Raw genomic sequence first — 24,688 nt, 5'->3', positions numbered from 1 at the left:
ATATCCAGAACCTACAAAGAACTCAAACACATTTACAAGAAAAAAACAAACAACCCCATCCAAAAGTGGGCAAAGGATATGAATAGACATTTCTCAAAAGAAGACATTCATACAGCCAACAGACATATGAAAAAATGCTCATCATCACTGGCCATCAGAGAAATGCAAATCAAAACCACAATGAGATACCATCTCACACCAGTTAGGATGGCGATCATTAAAAAGTCAGGAAACAACAGGTGCTGGAGAGGATGTGGAGAAACAGGAACACTTTTACACTGTTGGTGGGATTGTAAACTAGTTCAACCATTATGGAAAACAGTATGGCGATTCCTCAAGGATCTAGAACTAGATGTACCATATGACCCAGCCATCCCATTACTGGGTATATACCCAAAGGATTATAAATTATGCTGCTATAAAGACACATGCACACGTATGTTTATTGCAGCACTATTCACAATAGCAAAGACTTGGAATCAGCCCAAATGTCCATCAGTGACAGACTGGATTAAGAAAACGTGGCACATATATACCATGGAATACTATGCAGCCATAAAAAAGGATGAGTTTGTGTCCTTTGTAGGGACATGGATGCAGCTGGAAACCATCATTCTTAGCAAACTAACCCAAGAACAGAAAACCAAACACCGCATGTTCTCACTCATAGGTGGGAACTGAACAATGAGATCACTTGGACTCGGGAAGGGGAACATCACACACCGGGGCCTATCATGGGGAGGGGGGAGGGGGGAGGGATTGCATTGGGAGTTATACCTGATGTAAATGACGAGTTGATGGGTGCAGCACACCAACATGGCACAAGTATACATATGTAACAAACCTGCACGTTATGCACATGTACCCTACAACTTAAAGTATAATAATAATAAATAAATTAAAAAAAAAAAAAAAGAAAAAAAAAAAAGAAAATCTTGTGAAGAACCAGTGAATCATCCTGTTTTTAGTTAAAATGTGGGTTTTTGTTTGTTTGTTCTTTTAAAGAACAATTCCAGTTAGGCATTAGGAAGGACTGGAAATAAGGACTTCAAGAATATTCTGATACGTTCTTTAGGGAGACTCAGACTTGTTTAAGAGAAAATTGTACAGGATTACTAACATATTTGGTGCACAGCAGAGAAGTGAATTTGGTTTTTAGGCTCCCTTCATCCCCTCTAAATCAATCTTTATTGAAAAAAAAATACTCACCCTGCTTAGAATCTATTTCATCTTGATAGCATTCCTGAAGGAAGACACAATGTATAGGGTTCACCACAGCAACTGCACTTAATTTTGCACATATGGTAAGCATACAAAACAGTGGGACAGGAGCTAAAATGTGTTGAAATACTAGATGCTATATACATCTTTAACCACACTTACACATTCTAGGAGAATAGGCAGGAAGCACCAACGCATCCAAAAGGTTGTTAATCTTTCCTTATTTTTAAAAATGAAACTTTATTCAAACACCTGTTCTCTCCTCCAAACTGTTACTCTGGACCATCAAAAGGCCGACAGTGTTGGTTTGAATTAAAACGTCCACGGAAGTGTGACTCTCCCTTTGCCACCCTTCACTTACTTTAGTATTCCAATCTTCAGCTGTAGCCCGTGTAGCACTTCTGTAACACCATAGACATCAGCAAGCAGGTGATGTGTAGAAACTATTTTTTTGGCATTGAGATGAGAATAATTTTCTTTGAAAAATGATAACCCGCACATTCTCCCATTATTCAACCACTCCTTATCATAACGATATTTTGCACTCCACCTCTGACCTGCAGATGAAATTGACATTAAATCACAAAGGATTGTACTTATTTGGATTTTTCTTCAACTGCTACCCTACTAACGTTGCTCATTAAGCAAGGCAAGCTCTAGCACTAGGAGTAGATTCAAAAAGAGTAAGACAGCGTTCTGAGGAACTGGTGCAGGAAGAGCTCCTCACACCTTCAGCATTCCTGCCCATCCAAGAGAAGAAACACCATTAAGGACGTGGTCAGTGGTAGATGACACTTGCAAAGGGAACCCTGAGTGCACTACTTTCAATTTTTTGTAGTCATCATTTATCCTCTAAAAAGGCTCAAAGGGCTGGATAAAAACTAGACAGGGGTTATTTCTTTCACTAACCTTTGTTTTGAATTGGATGAACCATAGAGTTCTAGTTGAATGAATCGGAACCCTTCCCCCGTGTGTGTGATTTCACAGAATCCTATGAAATTCCACATCCTCCATGCTAATACAAATTAGATCCTATTACAATGAGGTGTTTATGTGCCTGTGTCCCATACTATACTACTAGCTGGTTAAAGGCATGGTTTAAATCAATCATCTCACCACAGTGGCAAATAGAAGCCATCCAATAAATGCTTCTGAATAAGTAACAAATGTCTACATTCGTTACTGAATAAATACAATGAATAATGAACACTATAAATGTTGGTGAATGAATAAACAAATGTCTACATTCATATGGCTGTGAATAATTAATTCTCTTGCTTCTTACTGTGACTTTTTTGTGACTTATTTTGATTTTTTTCTTTTTTTCCAATAGTCATGGGACCAATTCACCACATGCCTATTATTTGAGAAAACCTAGTTATTTCCTGCCTGGAGGTTGTAGTTAAATTTAACACGCAGAATATGCTCTCTGAAGATCCTCTAGCATAGAAGGCACCAAGTAGACAGCAGGGTGGATTGAGAGTCAAAAAGCACAGATTCCATCTCAGTCGGCCTCATCAGTAAAATAAAGGCATCACAGGCAGTGTTCTAAGACCTCACCTGCTCTACAATGAGTCGAACATGCAGAATTGCCACGTCAGTAGCGTGCAAATTCAGAATGCAGATCTACTCTGATTGCCACAAATAAGCCTAGCTAGAAATGGATACAGAGGAACAGACAGAGGCTAATTCTTCTTCAGGAAAAAGTTACACCTCTTCTCTTCCAGTAAGATAGTAATTTTGTTGATAAATATATGCTAATGTATTTGTCTAAGTAATCAATGTGGAAAATAAAAGTGTAACAGTGAAAAAATATTTTAAAATTTTAATATGGAAGTTCAGTCTACTTGACCAAGAAGTACAGTGAGTCCTTACTAAGTGTAATCAATAGGTTCTTGGAAACTGACACACTGAATAAAGAAATGAATTGTACTATAAGCTAATTGATACATACAAGTTAAGTTCCTATGGCATATAGCATGCTGTTTCATTTGGAGCCATAGTTTCCAACAACCTATCAATGACATCATGTGAGAACTTGCTATAGTGGTGGTGAACACAGCTGATACACTCTGGAATCCTGGAGGAGACATGGAGGAATCATGGCAATCAGCACGGCGCAGAAAGCCTTACCCGGTGGGTCCCGGCAGATATAGCAGATGTACTGCTCTGGAATGCTCTCCTCCAGCAGCCCCATGCACACGCTGTGTTGCCAGCACAAGCACTCTTCACACTGCAGAAAACAGAGGAGTATTAACGGTCATCCGATCCTCACTAGGAATAAGCTAGGAATAAGGATACATGCCCTTTCTTTGAATTGGCTGGCTTGGCTTCTTACTGCCACTATCAGTTCCATTCTTATTCAACATAACAAAATCAAGTCATGACTTAAGATGAATTTTGTCTTTGAAATGGTCAACTACTTCAAGAACTTTCTTTTGTTGCACCTATTAGAATATGCTTTGATCAAGTACTTAAATCATAAAAAAGTCATAATTTCTCTAATTCCCACTGATATTTAGGCAATTACATCATAAAACTCTTAAAATAGTTTATTAAAATGCGGAAATTAGAGGAAAATAAAAGAAAGTTTGTACCAGTGTCTATAGCAATGATCTCTTAAAGTACTGCTTGTGTCGTGAAGCTATAAATTTGTAATTCCCTCCAGAAAACCACTGAAAAATGGGAGGGAAAAAAGATTACTCTTTCTTCACGCTCTCAACTAACATCTCCAAATCTTCTGGCATCACAAAATTTGGGTTATGCTTTCCTTTTACCTTAAATATATCTCTCCTACAAGAAGAAGTTGTTAACCCTGCAACAAAATTTTTCCTTTTTTAAGAATACTGGAAATTTTTATCTTTTAATCACTGACAAGTGAAGGGTGACTCTAAATTGTTAATTATTATAATAATTACACGAATGCAGATGAGAAAGAGAAAGGTTGATGTAGCCTGCCCATTTGTGTGAGGGCTTACCGCCCTAATCATTCTAAAGAGTTTCAGCTTGAAGGCACTGAACTACGTACCCTAGAAAAGAAAGAGAGCTGCTAAAATAAGAACATTGTCTACTTTACTTAATGAGGAAATCTCCTAATATTACTATGGTTAGTAAAGAAAGAAAACACCGTGATGCATTTGCTGAGCACCTGAAACAACTAACTCATTATTATATATAGGGAAGAGAAGTTAACCAATTACCTGGATCATGAAACCATTCTCCTCATCCATCTCACAAATACATCGCACAATTTCATTAATAGCATCATCTTCATCCTGAGATTCCTCAAAATTGGTTGAATCAAAGTCCTGATTGTATTCATCCCCACTCAGAAGCAAACTCTCCGTTGAAGAATCATCTAGGAAGTCTACATCTGATAAGTCTAGAATATATATAAAAAGTATACTCAGTGCAACTTTTCTATTTTCATGTTATTTTTCATAAAGGAGCTATGAGAAGTGATCATAAGCTATTAAACATTTTAAAAGGGGGAGCAAACAAATGAAAATACTGTACTGTACTTGTCTCTGGACATGGAAAGAAAAGATTTTTGAAGCTTAGGTATATGACTGCTTTACATCTTATAGTATACACTATTATAAGTAACTCAAAGTATCTTTTAGACTTCATGCTTACAGAATTTATGGCTAAGGCTGATGTCAATAATTTAAATTTGCATAGTTTCCATATACTTTCACAAACATTATCCCTTCTGACCCTCATAAAAACCCTGGGTTGTCCCCTTGTGATTTCATACTATCAGTGTGACACCACTGTCCATGGATCTGGGGACAGGTATGTGTAGTAAGCCCCCACTACCCAGCACAAGTTGGCTCTAGCACACCACTGATTCTTCATTCTTTTTTCTTATTTTTTTGATTAATAAAGTGCTTTTTGAAAAATCACTAAAAAAAAAAAAAAAAACTGGATCGTAAAGAGGACAGGTTTTATTATTCGTACCATAAACAACTTCAGAGAGGTAAAGGAGCTTGCCTAGTGTCTAAAATCAACAATACCATATTGACAGTATCAGTAGCATCAACTACTATAGCACTTAGTAAGCACACAGTGCTATATTAAGCACTTTAAACATAGGATATATAACTTGCCTGGGAAACGGAGCCACTGAGCAGGAAAACCAACTGAATACCAGGAATGCCTGATTCTCAAGCCTGTGTTCTTAATCACTTTACCAGTATTTCTTAAAACCAGAACCGTGAGTTCCCCAAGGGATTTTTAAAATGTATTAATTTTGTTTTGGTAAAAATATTCTTCTAAATTAAGCATATTCTAGAAACTAGACTATACGGATGACTACTACACACAACGCAATTTTCATGCCAGGTTTTAGGCGTGTGTGTATAACAGAGTCAATGCCAAAGACTACCGTTTTGCTCAGGTTACTGAGGAAATGGAAATTGAGACAGACATGGGGGAATCTTTATTTATAACAAAGGAAAAGAAATGATGGAACATTAAAATTTTTGCAGTAGTGTGGATGGAGAAATGTTAGGAAAACTGAATCATGAGACACAGAACATCGTATAATGCTGTGTGAGCTCCTGACAGAGGCTAATCAGCAGAGCACCTTCCTACCTCACACCCTACCCCCCAGCCACATTCTGAGTTATCCCTTCACCTGCTTATCATCTGTCTCCTCTTACTAGAATATCAGGATCCGTAACAGGAAGAACTTTGCATTGTTGAATTCTACATCCCCAGTGATTAGAATGAGGCCTGATATATAATATAGCCACTCCAGAATGTTTGTAGAAGAACTAAGGAGAGAGTCAGAGAGAGAACATCTTCTTTTCAGACTGAATCAGATTGGACTGAAGTTGAACAGATTTGAACTTTAAAAATTCAAGCTATTTATACTTTACATATTCATGTGACTTAGTGTTTCCTCTATCAGCTTCTAATCTTGTTTACTTTTTTCTTGTTTCAATGTTTTTGAATGCTTTGTTATTGATTAATGTTTTATAGAAAAATATAGTTTTCTTCTCGTTGAAGTCACAGGGACATATGGAAGGAAGGTCAGCAGAAATAGATAATAGAGAAATATCTGAAAATATTAATGGAGCTAGTAAATCAACTAGATACGGAAAGTCTAATATGAACAGTGTAACTTGTTTTAAAAGAACCTAAAGAGGAAACTTTCAACCATCCATAATGTTGCTGGCTTTAATCCAAATTTTCTTTTGGGCTTTCTCAAGTACAAGTTCATTAGAATGTGGATAAAACCGTTTCAAACACTGTCATAGCATATAAACAGTATTAAATGGGCCGGGCACAGTGGCTCACACCTGCAATCCCAGCACTTTGGGAGGCCGTGGTGAGAGTATCATTTTAAGTTAGGAGTCTGAGACCAGCCTGGACAACAAAGCAAGACCTCATTTCTACAAAAGCAAAAATAATTTGCTAGGCATGATGACCTGTGCTGGTAGTCCTAGCTACTCAGGAGGCTGAGGCCAGAGGATTACTTGAGCCAAGGAGTTTGAGGCTGCAATGAACTGTGATCACACCACAGTATTTCAGCCTAGGCAACAGAGCAAGACCTTGCCTCAAAAAATATATATAAAATAAATAAATAAAATAAAAATTAATTTGAAATTATATCATTAAAAGGAATTACTGTATCTCACATATACTTGCATGGCAAAGATTACCAGGTTTTATGGTGTTAGCAAGCAAATTTATCATATTCTCCAGAAAATCTAGTTTGAATAACTCCCAAGCACCAAACATATGCTTAGCTGAGGTTTGGAAGTTGAGTAAAATGGATGATAGAGCTCAAAGTTATATAAGAAGCAAATAAAAGTTCCCCCTTACACTTAAATAGCCACCTAGACCATGGCTCCAACTGACGGGCCACAAGAACAGCTGTTGCCTTCCAACAAGTACCCCTTAAACTGTCATTGCTATTTCCTGAGACAGCATTTTGCAAGTATGGTTCCCCGATTAGCAACATTATCACCACCTGGGAACTTGTTGGAAATCAGAAATTCTGAGGGTAAGGCCCAGAAATGTGTTTTAACACCTTCTCTGGGCAGTTCTGACACATGCTAACATTTGAGAACTTCTGGCCTAAGACCTTACTAACATTCCTTTTCTTTCTCCTGATTCCGTACTTGATCATAAGGGCAGGGCAGAGATTAAGAAGAACAGAGAGTACATATCTATGGCTCTATTTATGCTCTTTCAAGGGTTCTCGTTTCAGCACCACAGCTAGCCTAGATATAACCCCTATTCTCCATCTCTCTATAGCAAGAGATAATCTTCAGATCTTGATGATTCACAGTAAAGGTGTTCTTGACGTAATTATCGACCTCTGCTTCTCCACAGAATCACCTAGAAGTTGTATCTTGCCAGGATCCTTCCAGAAATCTCATTCAATTGTGCCTCATGGTAGGATCCACGATCAATATAGTTTAAAAGCACCACAGCAATGATTGTAAGGTCCATCTGGGGTGAAGAACCACTGAACCATGGGAAAAAGCAGACTTGTATTTGCTGGAAAACAGTGGTGGTAACTTCTTTTTAATCCCCTCCCATACCTCAAGCTTTTAAAAATACAATCTCACAAGTGTCATGTGCTATAAAGGAAAGAAAACGTTTTCTTCATAATGAGCCACGGAGGACTTAGACCTGGAAGCAAACGCTGCAAAAGAAAATATTTAACCTAGTATCCACCATCAAGGGCAGTCAGAAGAAAGAAAAAGGGAGGAAGTGAGCACACTCATAAGGATCCTAAGTTGTACTTATGCTGAAGGCCCCGTCCCTTATTCCTCACTCTGACTCTGGTCACTATTAGAGGTCTACTCCTATGCCACAGCCCTCAATGTCTAGAGCTGGGATCTCTCTTCCTATTGCTTACAATATTGGAAGCAAGGTAAGAATATTCAACACTTTCCACTGTCAGGACTGGACCTGCAGGAAAGTAACAGATTTGAACTCCAGTGCTCCCTTCACTGCTGACGTGGCCTTCTGACTACCTAACGGCACTTAGTTCCTGCCTGTATTTAAATCACTTGTCTGACTACATCCCAGGACTTTGGTTACAGATGTATCTGACCAGGAATTCAAAGTATACTTTTAAGATTACCATAAATATTTATTTTAAAAAAGCCTTATCTATGGAGTTAAGACAGACCTTGGTTAGAGTCTTAATTCTAACACTACCTAAGCCGAAAAGTTACCCTGTAAGTTTCAGCTTGTTTATATATCAAATGTGAATAATACCTACTCTGTAAGTTGATAGTAAAGAACATAAAAATACATGTACAAAAACCTACAGAAGTATATACACTAGTAATATTTTCCTTACGACTCTCTTTTCCACCAATAAGTATAAAGCCAATTTAACTTTATATAAATTAAAAAGTAGCTCAAATTTCTCCCATCAAGACTTTCATATTAGTTTAGCTAACAACTTTTTAACTCATGTGCCCTTAACAGAGTATGTTTTATTCTCAGTCACACATTTAGGAATTGTAAGTCTTGTTTTAATCATCACATAGTTACACATACTTTCACCACTAAGATCAACGGACAGAATTGCCCTTGGGTACTGATAGGTTGTAGTTTTCTCCATAAACATGCTTCGTGGAGCCAGAGAACTCCCAGAAGATCGAGTTAGTGGAGAAGAGCACCTTTCCAAAAATTCGAGGGAACTGTCTTCATAGTCTGAATAGTCTGCAACATAAGATACAGAAAGAAATATTAATAAAGTGTCAGATAATTAAGGTCACTATAAAAATAACGAAAGTCATGTTTCAGGATACATCAAATAATCATGCTACTACTTTCACTTCTCATCCATGAAAAGCTACATATGTATCTGATGAACTGGGTTTAGCAAGAACAATTGGGAAACAAATATACCCCAGACAATATATGCATAGTAGGGGGCACCAGGTTCTAACTGGTACCGGTAAACTTTTGTGAAGTAGTACAGAGGTGAAAAAGGATTATTTCTACATTTTCTCTCCATTATAATCACAACTGTGTCTGCAGTAAAATATGCAAGATGACAACACATGGACACATGGGGAAGAACAACACACACTGGGCCTGTGGGAAGTTGGGGAGAGAATCAGCAAGAATAGCTAATGCATGCTGGGCTTAACACCCAGGTGATGGGTTGATCTGTGCAGCAAACCACCATGGCACATGTTTACCTGTATAACAAACCCGCACATCCTGCACATGCACCCCAGAACTTATTCGGTTGGTGCAAAAGCAATTGAGGTACTTTTGCACCAACCTAATAAAAGTTGAAGAGAAAAAAGATATGCAAGATGGAAATTAACCTTTTTCTTCCTCACAATTCGTAAAGAGGTTCTCCTGATGCCTGGCACACCAATTACATAGTGATAATCTGATCAATATATTTTTCAAGTAAAAAATCTCTGAAGGTAATTAACTAGTCCTGGAAGAACTCTGTAAAAATTCTGTTTTTCTCTGTTTTGGAATGAGTCCCACAGATGTTTGCAAGGGGAAAGGCCACATGCAGCCTACTGGAGAGTTGAGGGTATAGTGAGGAAAGGAAAAAAGGAGGTGGGGGTGTGATTCCAGGCATGTGGGAAGGCTCTGAAGCTGAAGAGTGCATGCCACATTTGGCAAGCTGTAAGACTGGCTGGAACACAGTGAATAAGGGGGAAACAAAGCTAGAGTGACAGGAGCCAGAATAGCTTTTTAAAAAAAGTTTTACCTTAATGCAATAAAAAGTCATTCAATGCTTGTGTGGAGAAGGAGCAAGATGTGACAGTTCCATTTCTGGAGGATCACTCTAGCTGTGGAATGGAGAATGGAGTTCAGGAAGGCACACATAGAAGTGGGGGGATGGTTCAGAGGCTACAGCAGTAGTCCAGACAAGAAATGCTGGTGGCTCGGTACTTAGGTGATGGCAACTAAGGAGAAGTTTTCAAGGAAGATGGAGTGCTATTATAGACTAGAGGCCAAAAGCTAAGATGGCATTATCATGATTGATTCCCAGGTTTTTGCTTGAGCAACTAGGCAATGAAAGTGGGTCTGAGATGGGGCTGAAGAGGAAATGCGAGGTGGAGAAACCAGAGAAGAAACAGAAATTTAGAGGAGGGCTCTGTAAGATGGGATATCTTACACATCATCTACATGAACCTTAAGATGTGGGAAAGGGGAATGGCAGTGGTGAGAAATGCCAGAAGAAGAAGAGAAAAGCAGACATTCCCTCCACTTTAACAGAGACAAAGAAGATGAATATTTTCACGTAAGCACGCAGATGTGGTGGACAGAGTATGAGCAAGTTCCCACCTGATGATGTCTGTCTCCTCAACTCTGTGAGGAAAATGATGTCAAGTGAGGCAGGTTAAGGAATACATGAGAGGTGGAAATGAGAGGTGGAAACAAGTGGTAAAAAGGAAAGACAGAGAGTGGAAAAATGAGCTTATAAGAGAAGTACTGGTCTGTACTAAGTATCCATTTGAAGTTGGCAGTTGTGGGAGGCAGAACAGTCTGCCAAAAATGTCTATGTCCTAAACTCTAGAACCTTTAAATGCGCTAAGCTATGTGGAAAAGTGGAATTAAGGTTGCTAATTGGCTGATCTTACAACAGGGAGAGTACCTTGGATTATAGAGTGGGCCCAATGTAATGGTGAGTGTCCTTAAAAGTGAAAAGATGGAGGCAGAAGAGACAACGTGAGAGTGAAACACTATAAGAAAGACTGGACCATTTGCTGACTTTGAAGATGGGAGCAGGACAAGGGCCAAGAAATGCAGAAGCCTCTGGAAGCTAGAAGAGGCAAGAAAACAGACTGTCCCTGAGAGCCTCCAGAGAAAAATGGAGCCCTGCTGATACCTTGGTTTTAACCCAGAGAGATCCATTTTGGACTTCTGACCTCCAGAATCTTAAGATAATGAATACGTATTTTTTTAAACCACTGATGTGCAGTAATTTGCAACAGCAGCAATGGGAAACTTACACTCGTCATCATAAATACCACAGAATAACCAACACTGATTGAGGGCTCTCCATGTGCCAAACACAATTTTCAGTTCTTTATGTGTATTAACTCTTTTAATCCTCACAAGCATCTAATGAGGGAAGTAGGACTGCTAGTAAAGAACTGAGGCAGGACAGATCAACTAAATTGCCCAAGAATATACAACTATCAATGGCAAAGCCAACATTCAAACCCAGGCAGTCTGACTATGGAAGCTGCACTCTTAACGAACAAGTGATATCAGTGTATTTAAACATTTAAAGTGTGTACAAGCTGGCAAGCTTGTTAAAACCCAGATTCCTGGGCCTCATCTCCAGTACACTGGGAATGAAACACTCCCAGATAATGCTGATGCTGTCAGATTATAGCAGTCTGTGGGCAGCACGACGCCATTCCGACTCCGGTGGCCTCACCGTAACCGCAGTTTGCCCAACACCATATTACTTAGGCCCAGACATGGAAAGGGCATTTATTAAATGCTAGGTACTTTATCAAGTACTTTACAATGATTACTTTATTTAATTTGAATAATAAATCTATGCAGTAAAACAACAATTACCATTTATTTTAGAAGAAAAGAAATTGGGATGTAGAGAATTTAAATAACCTGCCAAAGGTCACTTAGCTATAGTGTTATGGGCAGGATTTGAATCCCTATACTAAACCTTCAAGGCTGCCTTCTTATCAGCTCCATTCTATGTTGCCCTTTCAGCAAAAGTAAAAGTAGAAGCAGAATCTGACTGTAAAAATAATGAAAGAAATCTCAATTTTGTGCTAAAATAAAACATGGCTGATATTTAATAGGTTTCATTAACAAATGAATAAAACTTGGCATTCCGCACCCTGTCTGTATTCCCCACTCCAATTCCCTCTGGCTATTATGAATAAAAGTCTGTTATGCTTCAAGGCTTAGATCAGAAGTGGTCTCCTACATAAAGCCCCTTCCTTGATGTGTCAGCTTTTCTAGCTTAAATGTTTATCTTGGACCACTCTTGCCACAAATATCAGACTTTCCTGGTAGAGATTTATGTACGCTTATCTCTCTTACAATATACTTCAATGACTTACAAACTCCTTGAAGGAATCCTTTTTACTACGCAATGCTTTCAAGTCTCTTTTCACTTCTAACTCTATTTCTTTTCAATCTCTGTATGCCTTCAGTATCCTTATATTTACAGATAGATGAAAGACAGATGAAGTGATTTGCTCAAAGTAGAAAGCTAAAAACTAGCAAAGATGTCACTCTTAAATTCCAACATGGTGACTTCTCATACACACGAATTAAACACAATGTTGGTATTATGTCTTGTAAACCGATTCTGTTAATCAAAACATATCTTAACCTACTACCTCATAAAATAATAAAACAACTAATCTAAATTATTATTTAGCATAACTGCATTAAAATAACAGATAAGGACAAGAACTTAGTATGCCAACAACAAGTAAAAACTTGTTGAAGAGAAGAATACACAGTTTGATAAACAGTATTTCAGGTATTAATAACATAGCATGGTGGTTAAAGTTAAGAATTCAGACTTGTAAGTCAGACTGCTTGGATTTGAAATGAATCTGCTTTTCACCACTTGCTAGCTATGAGAGCTGGAGAGCTCTCTTTCTCACTCTCTCTAACTGTTGGTAAAATGAACATAACAGATCCTACTGTAAAGGGTTAATATGAGGATTAAATGAAGTACTAATATTTATAAAATGCTTAGTTTGGGGTACATAAGGTACCAGCAGGATATATAAAATAATGTTGAGTGGTAAATAAAAGAAATAATTTTGAAACTCCCTCATGGTGCTAACTATAGACTAAAAAACATACTAGAAGCCTCATACAGTAATAATGTCAATTCTTTAACATTAAGATGTCTTTAAAATTTCAAAGTTACTTAAAATCCTGTATTTCCTGCTTAAAGACCACTCTTCTAATTTAACCATCTGGGGAAAAATGCTATTTCTAAGATAAAGTAAATAGCTCAGAATAAATTCTCCTCAAATGCAATAATTAATTACAAAGATGACAGTGATGACCAAACTCAACACCTGCTGTTTATAAATAGCAATGTTTTTGTGCATCTTACCAGGACTCTATTTACAAAGTTAAGGTTTTCATTTGTAAGCTTCATTTTAAAATGTCAACAAATATATAAAGTTTTCTTTTTCATTAAAAAATAAAAATATATACCATTTAAAGTATGTTTTAATGCTCTTTGTAAAGGGTTACCATAGTTAAGGGCTGGTCACAATTCTAAGGTGCAGTTTTTTTGGCCATTTTTCTTCTATTCATCCTAATTGCTCTTCCTTCTCTCAAGTTACAATTTCCTGCCTTCTCCTAAGCTCTAGCCCTCATTGTGCTGCCAAGTGTAGCCCCCTTCTTATTTTGTTTTGTATCAGCCTGTTATCTTTTTCCCCACTTTCACAGGTATTTTGTATATAAGATTCTGCATCTGCTACTAAATATTAGAACAGACCACGGTTTACTGCTGTGCCATAAGATGACTTGAAATAGCTGGCCATTCCTGCACTGACAATGCAGGTCTCCATTGGAACCCCTAAGCTAGGCAAATCCCTCAGAGCCTTTGGTCAGGTGGGAGTTCATCTGGAAGTTTTATTTGCAGCCTGAGTTTCTCATTTCTGTATTGTGACATACTGTTCACAGGAAGGTATTCAGTCATCAAATGAATTCACAGTGAATAGTTTTTGTTTACTAAACTCTGGAGTTTCCTACCTCTACATCACTTCTAGTTTGAATTCCACAGTTATATACGAAGAGGTGATGAAGAAGTGGGCAGAAGGGAAAGGAGTGAGGAGCAAGGCACACATAGAAGTGCCCGGAAATGTTCAAGACTCTTTGGAAAGCGGTTTCAAGCTTATGAACCCCATTTTGATCCTGTACCTTCAAATTTACTCTGGCAGCTTTAGAATTTGAGAATGTGAAAACTTCACACTCTGTGGGAAAATTGAATGTTTTTTGGACTATGGAGAGAGTTAAAATCTGAAGAATTTACTAACAATGATTACCAACCACAAAACTGCCCAGTTGGATATGTATTTTTTAAAACTGTTTTTATTAAATGTCTCATAAATACAAAAAATGGGTATGACACAAAGAATATCAATAGCACAAAACACTTAGGTACTGATCACGCAGTTTAAGGGAGTATCATCATTTTTGAAGGTCCCTTTGCGTCATTTTCCAGTTTGAACTGATAACGCCCCTTCCCCACCTTAGAGGCAACCACTATCCTGAATTTTTGTTCATCATTCTCTTGTTTTTCTTTCTGCTTTTCCCATATACAGTCGAATCTCTTAAAAATATAGTTTTATAACTTTTTTATCTTTACATAAGTGAAACATTGTTGTCTTCAGTTACTTGGTTTTTAGCTTACCATTTTGTTCCCGTGATTCTGTTGCTGTAATTCATTTATTTACTCCACTGAAGGAATGCATGACTTTTGATGGAGAGCTGGGCTGCTCCCAGTGCTGCTGTGAACACTCTCATATTTGATGCACCGTGTGAGTTTCCTCAGGGGTTTTTAGGCCACATGGAACACACATCGTCACCTTACTCCCTGGTCCCCATCTGTTTCCCACAGTAGATGTGCAGTTGCCTTCATTTCCTTAGCAACATCTGTTATTATCTACTTGGTCAGTTGTGCCAATACAGCATGTATGAAACAGATTTCACTATGTTTTAACAACTGAGTTTCATCTAATTTTCTGATAAAATTTTGCATATCAATCCTCTGTAGTCATATCCTTTTAACACATTGTTAGATTTAATTTCATAACATTTATTTATGGATTTTGGATCTATATCCCTAAGAAAGAGTTTGTGGCTGGCTTTCCCATATTATTCTCTCCTGATTTTGATAGCAAAGTTATTTAAATCATTTAAAATACATTTAGAGTTGTGTTCGTTCCTAGGGGTGCCATAAGAAAGTACCATAAATTTAGTGGCTTAAAACAACAGAAATTTATTTACTCAAAGTTCTGAAGGCTGGAAGTCCAAAATCAGGGCTTGACAGGGAAGTGCTCCCTCTGGAAGCCCCTGGGCCAAACCTTTCCTTGCCTCTTGCAACTTCTGGTTCCTCTGGGTCCTTGGCTTGGGGCTGCACTCCTCTGATTTCTGCTCCATTTTCACATGGCCTTTGCTGATACCAAATTCTGTTGGTTTCTCAAATTCTTCTAAAAATATCTATTTCACTCTCATCCTTGAAAGCTAATTTAAGGAATTCTACAATTCTAGACTGAGAATAATTACTTGAGCATGCTAAAGGGTGCTTGGTCAGGGCATCAAGTCTACTATAATGCTGGAAGGAAAAGTGTCTAATCAGTTGCAACAATTAATGTATAGGCCACAGAGTAGTATATTTTTGAAATTTCATGTAAAGAACAGCTACAGGAACTTTTCAGTTCTCAACATGGGGATCTTGTCATGACTCCATTTTGTAAAAGAAAAGGGGAATCAAAGGAAACTTCGAATTTTTTTAAAAATGGGAATAACCATCTCAGTGTACTTACCATGCTGCTTAGATTTCTTTTTCTTTTTTTTCTTCTTCTTCTGTTTTGGTTTGTAGTGATCTTTGTCTCTCTTCTCTCTTCTTTCCTTATCCTTTTCTTTTCTCTTACCTAAAAGATAATAGCGAATACTTCAGCAATCACGACTGATCCTGAGTTGTTCCTTTGTGGTTAACCTAAAAGCAGCATTTATGTTTTAATCAGCTATTCCAGTCACCTGCCCAGAGTGGATGGGTTCAATTAAACTGTTCATGTCATGACTCTGGAAGTCCTGATAAGCTTATTGGACTATAAGGGGGATCTTCATTAGCAGTGCTGAGAAATCCCAACTCCTGATACCTTAAAGTTAACACAGACAGTAGTTAAAACCTTTCAATGAGTAATATTCTCAATTTTCTGATGTGGTAAGTAGTTAAACTCCATAATTTACAAAGGACCTGAATGAAGAGACTCAGCATTTCCACATATAATTTAATGAGAGAATAAATTAGGAGATTAAAAAAAAAAAAACAAAAAATCTGATGGACTTTTTGCTTTGGATAAGCTTTAAAAAATAATTAAACCAATTTATAAACAACTCCTCCAGTCTTTATTTACATTCTCTGTGTGTTTAACAATGAAGGCTAAGAACATGAGGAAAAAAATGTATTTCATTAAACTAATTTTTCCAAAATTGTAAAGCATTCTTTTCCCTAATCATATGTACTTAAAAAAATAAGTATTAGAGCAGTATCCTACATTTCAAATTAAATCATCACACATATCCTACTAGCTATTGCTCCAACTCACAATGGTTTACCCTATAATTTATCAAACATATTTGACCAACTTTCAGTGATTCAAGCTCCAGTTAACTAATCTACAGAATATTTAAGACTATCATCCATTATTTTGTGACATTTAGTCATTACAGCACAGAAAATAGAAAATATAGCAGAAAACTCAATAACATTTTTATAAAGTATAATGAAGAAGAAAGTGTGAAAAAATTACTATTTTAATCTATCCATTCTCTAAAGTTTCAACAATATTAAATCGAGGTCTATTTTTGAATAGCCATAATTTTGACTAGGGATGATCATAAACACCAAAGTTCCTTCAGAGAAAGCAAGAGACTCTCTTGATAAAAAAGTTACATATAAAACAAGATATGTGTTTAATAAGTCACGTATCTGGAGCTGACTAACACTAGTAAGAACTAAAACAGATGATCACTTACACCTAAGGAAGCATTAACTGGTAAAGAGTAAGGGGCAGACTATGTCCTCCCTCTCTGTCAAGCTTTATAGTCTTTTGCTTAAAGATTACTTTCTGTTCATACCAAATGCTGTTGAGCTTTTTTCTTCCAATTTCACTTTTTTTTCAGTTTTCGATATTCCTGTGGGTCAGGGGAAAAATATGTAAGTTTAATCAGAAAAACTTAAAAGTATGGGACAATATTTTACATTACAATTGCTCATAAAACTCTATATAAGACTCTTTTTCTCCTAACGGTCTACATGTTTTACTGCCTGAACTGGTAACAAAGCAGTGAGATTTCTTACCTTAAAAAACAACCAAAACAATAAATTAAATGAGATTTTTGTTATTCAAACTACTTAGGTTCAACTTCTGGTTCCACCACTTACTAGCTCTGCAGCCTTGAGAACATCATTTAATGCCTCTGTGCTTCCATTTCCTTATCTGTCAAACAGGAATAAGTCTATATGCCTCATGCAGTCATAAGGATTATGTGAGTCAAAATATGTAAGATGTGTAGTCCCAAGATGGGTAAATATGTAATTTTTTTCATTTTCTCTTTTGTGGTAGGGTAATAATTTGAGACTACACTATTTCCAGAAATAGCATAAATATGAGTCTAACCATAAAGAAAAAGTTAACTGTACTAGGCCATCAGTAAAGGTCTACTCTAGCACCATAGCCTTTGGCAATCCAAAAGATACTGAAATTCATCTGGGTAATAGTTCCAGGCATCATTTCTACTTCTGTGACAGTTATAATATGAATGCTATCTGGATTATCAAAATGAAATATTAAACTCCATATTAAAGTATACTGGTTTTCAACAATCTGTATATATTTTTTAAACTAATATTTAAGCTCTTGTGCCTAAAACAAACTTGTACCTTTGAACTACATCATGAATGCACTGTTAGGTAATGATAATAGTCAAAATAAAACTGTTCTGCAAGCCACTTTTGTTCTATATATAAATGTAAAATACAAAGACATACTTATACATTAAAATATTCAATCTCAACAAATATTCCAATAAAACATAGGTAATAATAGTCTAAAATTCATTTTTAAACCAATATTGCCCTTTTAATTACTGTGCAGCGGACACAGGTACATTTAATCAATTCATATTCAACCATTCCCAATGCTAATATCTATTTGTGGCTAGTGTTAATCTAAGAAAAATACTACAGTGCATTTAAAATACAATTTTAGTCTACTAAATTATGCTTTAATGTCACCATTTACCAATTTTTTAAGATCATTCTACAACAGTATCAAAAAAGCTGATATTTCACTCATCTTACTTCAAATATTTTCTATCATTTAAACATAACAAAAACATAAAAATACCACTCAAATCAAGTGCCAATAAGGCTCTAGCAAGTTTAAACCTAAATAAGAACACCAATAATCTCCATTTGTTATGACAGAAAAAATGAAAGGGATATCACAGCAAAGAGAAATACAATTAAATTTTCTTATTAGCAAGACTGCTGAACAAATGCATTACTTCTGTTTACTACTTGTTGCACTATTAGAACTTTATAAATTTTATGCAATTTCCTTGAAAACAATAAAGCATTTACAATGCAAACCATGAGGAATGTGCTTTCCAAATCCTCAGTGGTAGTGCAGATATATTCAGATATATTGCTAACAGTGATCATTGCCTCTTAGGCTCCTACATCTCTGGAGCACTGGATCTCTAGGGAAAAGGTGGAGCAATGATGTTTAGAATCTCCTGGAGTGGGGACAGGGAGTAAGATTAAAGGAACTGCCTTACTAGGCTACTTTTACTGACTGGAATGTGTGCACCCCTTAGGTACTTGACAGACAAATAAAACAGTTATGAACCACCACACCAGAAACACAGAGGTTAACACAGCAGAAGAGATGCAGCCAATCCCAGAGTGGGGTCCAGAGAGTGAGTTCTAGATTTAGTTTTTACATGTTCTAGTGGTTTCCAAACCATTCGATTTCATAAATGACAAAATTTCAAAAGTAAAACTGGGGGACTCATAAAGGGTTGTCAATGTTTTACTCAAGTAAGGATATTAAAATAAATATTCGTATATGCAACAGTAGGATTTTAAAAAATACTTACACACAAATAGGAAAACAAAACAGACCATTCCAGAAGTCAACAAGAAAAATAAGTTTAGTTTTACAAGAAGTTCACTATCTCGTCCTTATTTTACCACGTGCCAGAATTTGGTAACCAAAGTATCAGAACATTAGTTTGTAGAATAGTAATTTTTAAACTAAATTTTAGCAACAGAACATTTAAAAAAATATATAGATAGATATATATTTAAAATATATATATCTATATAGATATAGACATAGATATATATTATCTGGCAGCTGAATGCAAAATGCAACAACAAAAACCAAAACACAAATGAAGCTACTCTAGTTAAAGTCAGAGAGGCAGATCTCTGAACCATGCCTGCTTGCATACAACTCAAAAACTAGTAATGTAGAGTGATTTCTCAAGCCTCTTCTGGTATGCTAAACATTACAGATTCTTGTGGCTAAAAAGAGAGGCAATCCCTGAGACTCTCCATGGAAACCCCAGGCTCTGTAGAAGCCATGAACATTTGGTATGAGGGTGGAGGCAACAGAGTCTCCAATTGTAGTTTTGTTTTGAACAAATCTGGAAAATAAATTGAAAAACAATTTAAAACAAAAAGACTTTTAAATAGTAAATGTAAAGTTGACGTGAGATGTTGGAATAAAAATGAAGGCCATTTCAAAACCCGCCACAGGCAGACTAGGTAGAACTGACAATATGCTATTTTGCCATACTAACTTAGACCAATCCCAAGACCTACTTCTGTTTTTCACTGGTGATAAAATGTATTATATTAACCAATCCATAATATAATTCATGAACACTCTACAGAAGATTCACTAAGAAGAGTCCAACTATCTTATCTATGATGATAAACCTATACACATGTATTTACTTATATCTACATTTCATTCAAAAACTAAGATGACTTTGAATGACACTGAAGCAAAGCCTAATGCATTTCATCGAATGCTACCCGAAAACTGAGGGGACCTGCTCATGGACATCCTGACGTTACATAAAGGTACACTCTGCATGGCCACGTCAAGCCAACATTCCTATCCATGCTAACTAAGACATGCTGCAATAAAACAGGTAAATGCTCCTTGATATTTATTTAGTAATTTGCTAAAAAAAAAAAAAAAAAAAAAAAAAAAAAAAAGATGTGTTACTAAAGGTATTTCTTTTAATACAAGAGTAACTAAAATGGCTCAAAATTATATTCATACAACCTACTAATCCCAATTTTGTCTTCACAGTGGTTACAAACAATAAAAGTTATCATCTCTAAAGCTATCTTAAATTGACGTTTTTAAGCTGAAAATAATCCTATTATATATCACAATCTTTTTTTTGAATAAACACAGACTATCAAATGCCTAATTAATGGTAAGTAAAACATCAAGACTGTAGAGCCAAAAGTGACCACAGACATCATCTACTATCATCTCATCATATAGATGAAAAACTGAGTTTCAAGGAAGCAAGAAGAGAAGGCAGACGGTTTGTCTCTACAGGGTTTTTAAGAGGCTCTACCAGAGGCCTCTTGGGGCAATCTTTTCTTCCTTTACACCCAGGAGTACTTTACACCTCTTCAGGCACTTATATCATGCTTTCAATATTTGTATTTCAGTTACTGGCTTTGTGTCCCTTCTAGACTCTAAGTTTCTGGAGGGCAGATTCCATATCTGTTCACACTGTGTTTCCTACCTAAAGAGAACTGTGTGACAAGGGGCAACAGATAACTGTTGGCCCAAGGTGCCTGTGAGAACCTGAACCACGAGTTTATTTTTCAAAAGACCACTTTTCAAAAAACTTGATTTACTGTATCCTCCAAGATACTAACAGAATTAAGATTTCCTGAGGCTGTATCCTTATCTAAAATTGGCTGGCTCTGTGAGAAAGAATCCTGATAGTAAAATAAAAACAAAGGCATCAATTTTTACAAAGATACCAATTACTTGTTTGGTAATGTAGGCAGCAATAGCATTCTTAACAGTGGCTAGTCATGTGGGCATCCACCCCACTAGAAGAACAGAGAGAGAATATTCCAAGTTCATTATCTCTACTGGAAAACAATTAAGAACAGTAGTATAAAATAATTGGACTATTTGCAAATCTCATCAATCCTTTAGCATCAACTGCTAAACTCAGCAGTGTGAATTTATCTTGCTCCCCCAAAAGTAAAAACCTAACCATGTCGAACAATTTCACAGTTAGCAACTAACACCCTCATCATTCTAAACTCCCCAAGAGTTTCAATTTGACAAAAATAACTCAGAAAATGTCTCTGACAAACTGTAAAGCATGTTTTCAATTATCAGTTTTAAAATTCAACAGTAACAAAATTTTCTTTTATAATTAATATGGATACCAACCAAACATACGTGTGTGTATGTATGTGTGTGTGCATATATGTATATATGTATCAAAGAAATAAAAACATAAAAACCTGGTACTTTGACTCTAAATCTAAGAGGACTTGGGGAACAGACAGAAGCATAAAAAATACAGCAAAATGGTCAAGAGAGGGTAAATAACAAAAAGGTTAAGGAGAAAAACATAGAGACCACTGAGAATTTCAATGCAAGTGGGACAGGGGCACAAGATTGTAATCAAAAGGTGTTCAGTTAGAACATGACCTAAATTCTACTACTTTCCTCAAAAACTAAAAATTAAGAGGTCACAGAAACAAATTAGAATTTCACCTCCCTCTATTCAAATACTGTGTTCAATCCTCTAATAAACCTTCAGTAATTAACAATTAAAACTATGCATTTCCTTGCTATAAGCAATTAAAGTTGACAGCTACTGTACTATTAAGCTCATTACACCCAGAAAATCCTTACTCTTCCACAAATTCAAATTATAGCTAAACTCCTCTCTACCTTTTACTTTCCCAGAAAACGATCTTACTTATTTTACTTTTCCAGTAGTTACTGCTAATATTTAAAAAGGGAAAGAATATTCGTGTGCCTTCCTCTAAGGTAGTCAGCCATAGTGCCACAAATATGCTAAAAATTCTGAAAAGAGGAAGTTAATAATCTGGTTAGAAGCAAAATCATCTAAGTCAAGGACTTTCATGCACAATCACTACATTGATATTTTGATATTTTAGGATATACAATCTGTTAATGTAAGACTCTTAGTTATTATACAGTTACTTATATTGATTTTATTTCAATATTGTTACTATTATTAGAATATTTTTAAAGAAAAATGTAAATATTTTCACATGTACATCTGAAAATAATTTTCCCAATGGATATACAACCTTACAACTTTAACATGTTTTTCATATATTCAGTACAGTAACAAATGCCAGATCGTAAAAGAACTGAATAAGACCTTTACCAAAAAAGTATCTCAATGGGTCAATGATAACTCAGAAATCTTGTGGAAAAGTGGAAAAGAAAAATCAATTAAGGAAAGACCAAGAGTCAAAAGACAATAGATCTGATTTGAGAAACTACAGGAAATGTTTCAAAATCTACAAATATTCAGACTTGGGTATTTTATTTTTTAAAACATGATAAAGAATTATCATGTACAAAGTAACTTCGACCTTTATACAAAAAGTAATAAAAACAAGTATATGTCTCTTAAGTTACTTCAATCATTTTATTTCAACACATACCATCACCAGAAAAGAGTAAGTTTCATTTTATGCTTCATCCAAAAAATGGATAAAGTGGTTTCAGGGAAGATGCCTGTAAACACAACGATCACCAACACCCTTGGTAACGCATCAACAAACTGCTTTACGTTTTTCTCCAACTCACAACAAACTAAATTCAGACTTCTTTCAAACATCTAATTCCAAATAGTAATTTACCAGAAGTGCATCTGTAAGATAGTATTGGCCTTTTTTTATTATGTGTATTCTGGATCAGGTTATAATTTTTAAAAACTTCTAAATTAAAAAAATGCACCCACATAAGGGAAACATGAATCGATATACTGTTAGATTTAAAATATCAGCTTGGCAAAATACACATCCAAATGCTTTCGAACTACAATAAATATCATAAAATCATGCAAAAAATTTGTTATTAAGGATGGCTGATTTTACATATTGCACTCCTCAAATAACTTTATAGCAAATTTGATTCAATTTGGAGGAATCTGCCCCAAAATATGGAATTATATTTAAGACACAGGCATATAGTTCAGTGTTTCTTAAATATTAAATTCTGTTAAAATCCTTAAACCGAAGTACTGATCCCATTAAGTACTTCCTGGCTTCAAAAGTAAGAATTCCTGTAATTACACTTGGCTCTAATAATTTATATTTAGTAAAAATAAGGATATATAAAGAAGAAGCAGGGAGAAGAAAATAGATCAAGTAACAAGGTAAGAAGTACCTATGTCCAGGGCATATGATTGTAACAAGATCACACAAAAGACCTTTAAAACAGAGAAGAAACTCTCCTATAAATGTTAAAGTATTTATGAAAAGGAATTATATAGGAATCAAAATAACGTAGTTAAACCTCAAAATGTTGATACCTAATAACTGCAAGCCTAGCTACTCATCCACTTAAAAGAACCTTTATTTTTTTTCTTTTACCTGCTGCTGCTGGAGCTCCTCTTCCATCAGCTATTGCTTTGGAAGAAGAATTTGGAAGCATCTGTGTATCCTCTTTTTCTGCTCTGGGACATTCATTATGGTAAGAGGAATCTGAGGCTACTGGTGCTGTAACTTCTGAACCACGACTTAAGTCAAGAGGGAGACAGGGTCCCAGCTTCTCAAGTGGCAAATGTGCAACATCAGGCACTACACAAAATAAAGAGTGTAATATAATATTAACACAGATAAAATGGCTCAGTTACTATCACTGTGAATTAAAGTGTTACATAATTTAAACAGTGCCTGGCACAAAGAAGGCACTCAATAAATATTTGTAGAATAAGTGAAGTGCTTATAACTCCAGAAGATATAAGAGCAGAAATGTCTTAATATTTTAATAATCTTTATCTCTTAGTTTTTTCTTTATCTTCTTTTATGTTTGGTTCTATAGGAAATCAATATACATTACCCTCTGGTACTGAAGATTCTTGCTGATTTTGAGAACTGATGGAGAAAACTTTCCCATCAGTGGCTGGAGAGGGAGAAGAAACCTTTTCTACAGAATCATCAGGCATGGGTAAGGTGGCTAAACGCTGAGATCTTCTTCTCCGCTCACTATGCTTGAAAGGTCTAGGGGGATTCACAGGCTGTGGAGGACCTAGAAAAAGATCTTCAATGTTCACGAAGCAGATACATACCAGGAGCATCTTATAATATTTAAGGAGATAAATGGGAAAAAATGATTCATATTCTTCCCTCTGATGTTGTTACAAGATATCCACAAGGAATGGCATGTTTCAAAGGTAATCAAAGGCGAAAATCGTGACCTCATTCAAAATGAGTCAATCAAAAATTCTAAAATCTACACTCTACTAGAACTGAGAAAATAAAATGGAACATTAATTTCAAGTAGCTCCAACTGACAGACTACAGTTAATTTCTCTAATTGCAGATCGTTGTGTAAATTGCCATTTTTCCTTCCGGAAAATAGTCTCTTTACAGCAAAAGATAAGGAAAAAAATATATATATACTCCTTTTGCTACAATGCAAATCGAGCAACTCTAAGGGAA

General features: G+C 36.0%; 1 protein-coding gene across 4 annotated transcripts in view; it reads right to left on the bottom strand.

The window, feature by feature from the left end:
- Positions 1–24,688, bottom strand: part of PHF20L1 (PHD finger protein 20 like 1) — a 75,588-nt gene that overhangs the window by 9,869 nt on the left and 41,031 nt on the right. For all 4 annotated transcript variants that reach the window (XM_025394481.1, XM_025394482.1, XM_025394483.1 and 1 more), the window contains 8 exons: positions 24,087–24,275; positions 23,618–23,824; positions 17,053–17,109; positions 15,735–15,842; positions 8,752–8,916; positions 4,422–4,603; positions 3,355–3,454; positions 1,583–1,778 (listed from right to left, as the gene is read on the bottom strand). In XM_025394481.1, the coding sequence (XP_025250266.1) occupies positions 1,583–1,778; positions 3,355–3,454; positions 4,422–4,603; positions 8,752–8,916; positions 15,735–15,842; positions 17,053–17,109; positions 23,618–23,824; positions 24,087–24,275 (1,204 nt within the window). The remainder of the gene's footprint in view (positions 1–1,582; positions 1,779–3,354; positions 3,455–4,421; positions 4,604–8,751; positions 8,917–15,734; positions 15,843–17,052; positions 17,110–23,617; positions 23,825–24,086; positions 24,276–24,688) is intronic.

Source organism: Theropithecus gelada, chromosome 8 (assembly GCF_003255815.1).
Source record: "Theropithecus gelada isolate Dixy chromosome 8, Tgel_1.0, whole genome shotgun sequence".
In the NCBI taxonomy this organism is placed as follows: Eukaryota; Metazoa; Chordata; class Mammalia; order Primates; family Cercopithecidae; genus Theropithecus; species Theropithecus gelada.
The sequence above is the reverse complement of the archived record's forward strand: the minus strand, read 5'-3'. Positions and strand labels throughout refer to the sequence as shown.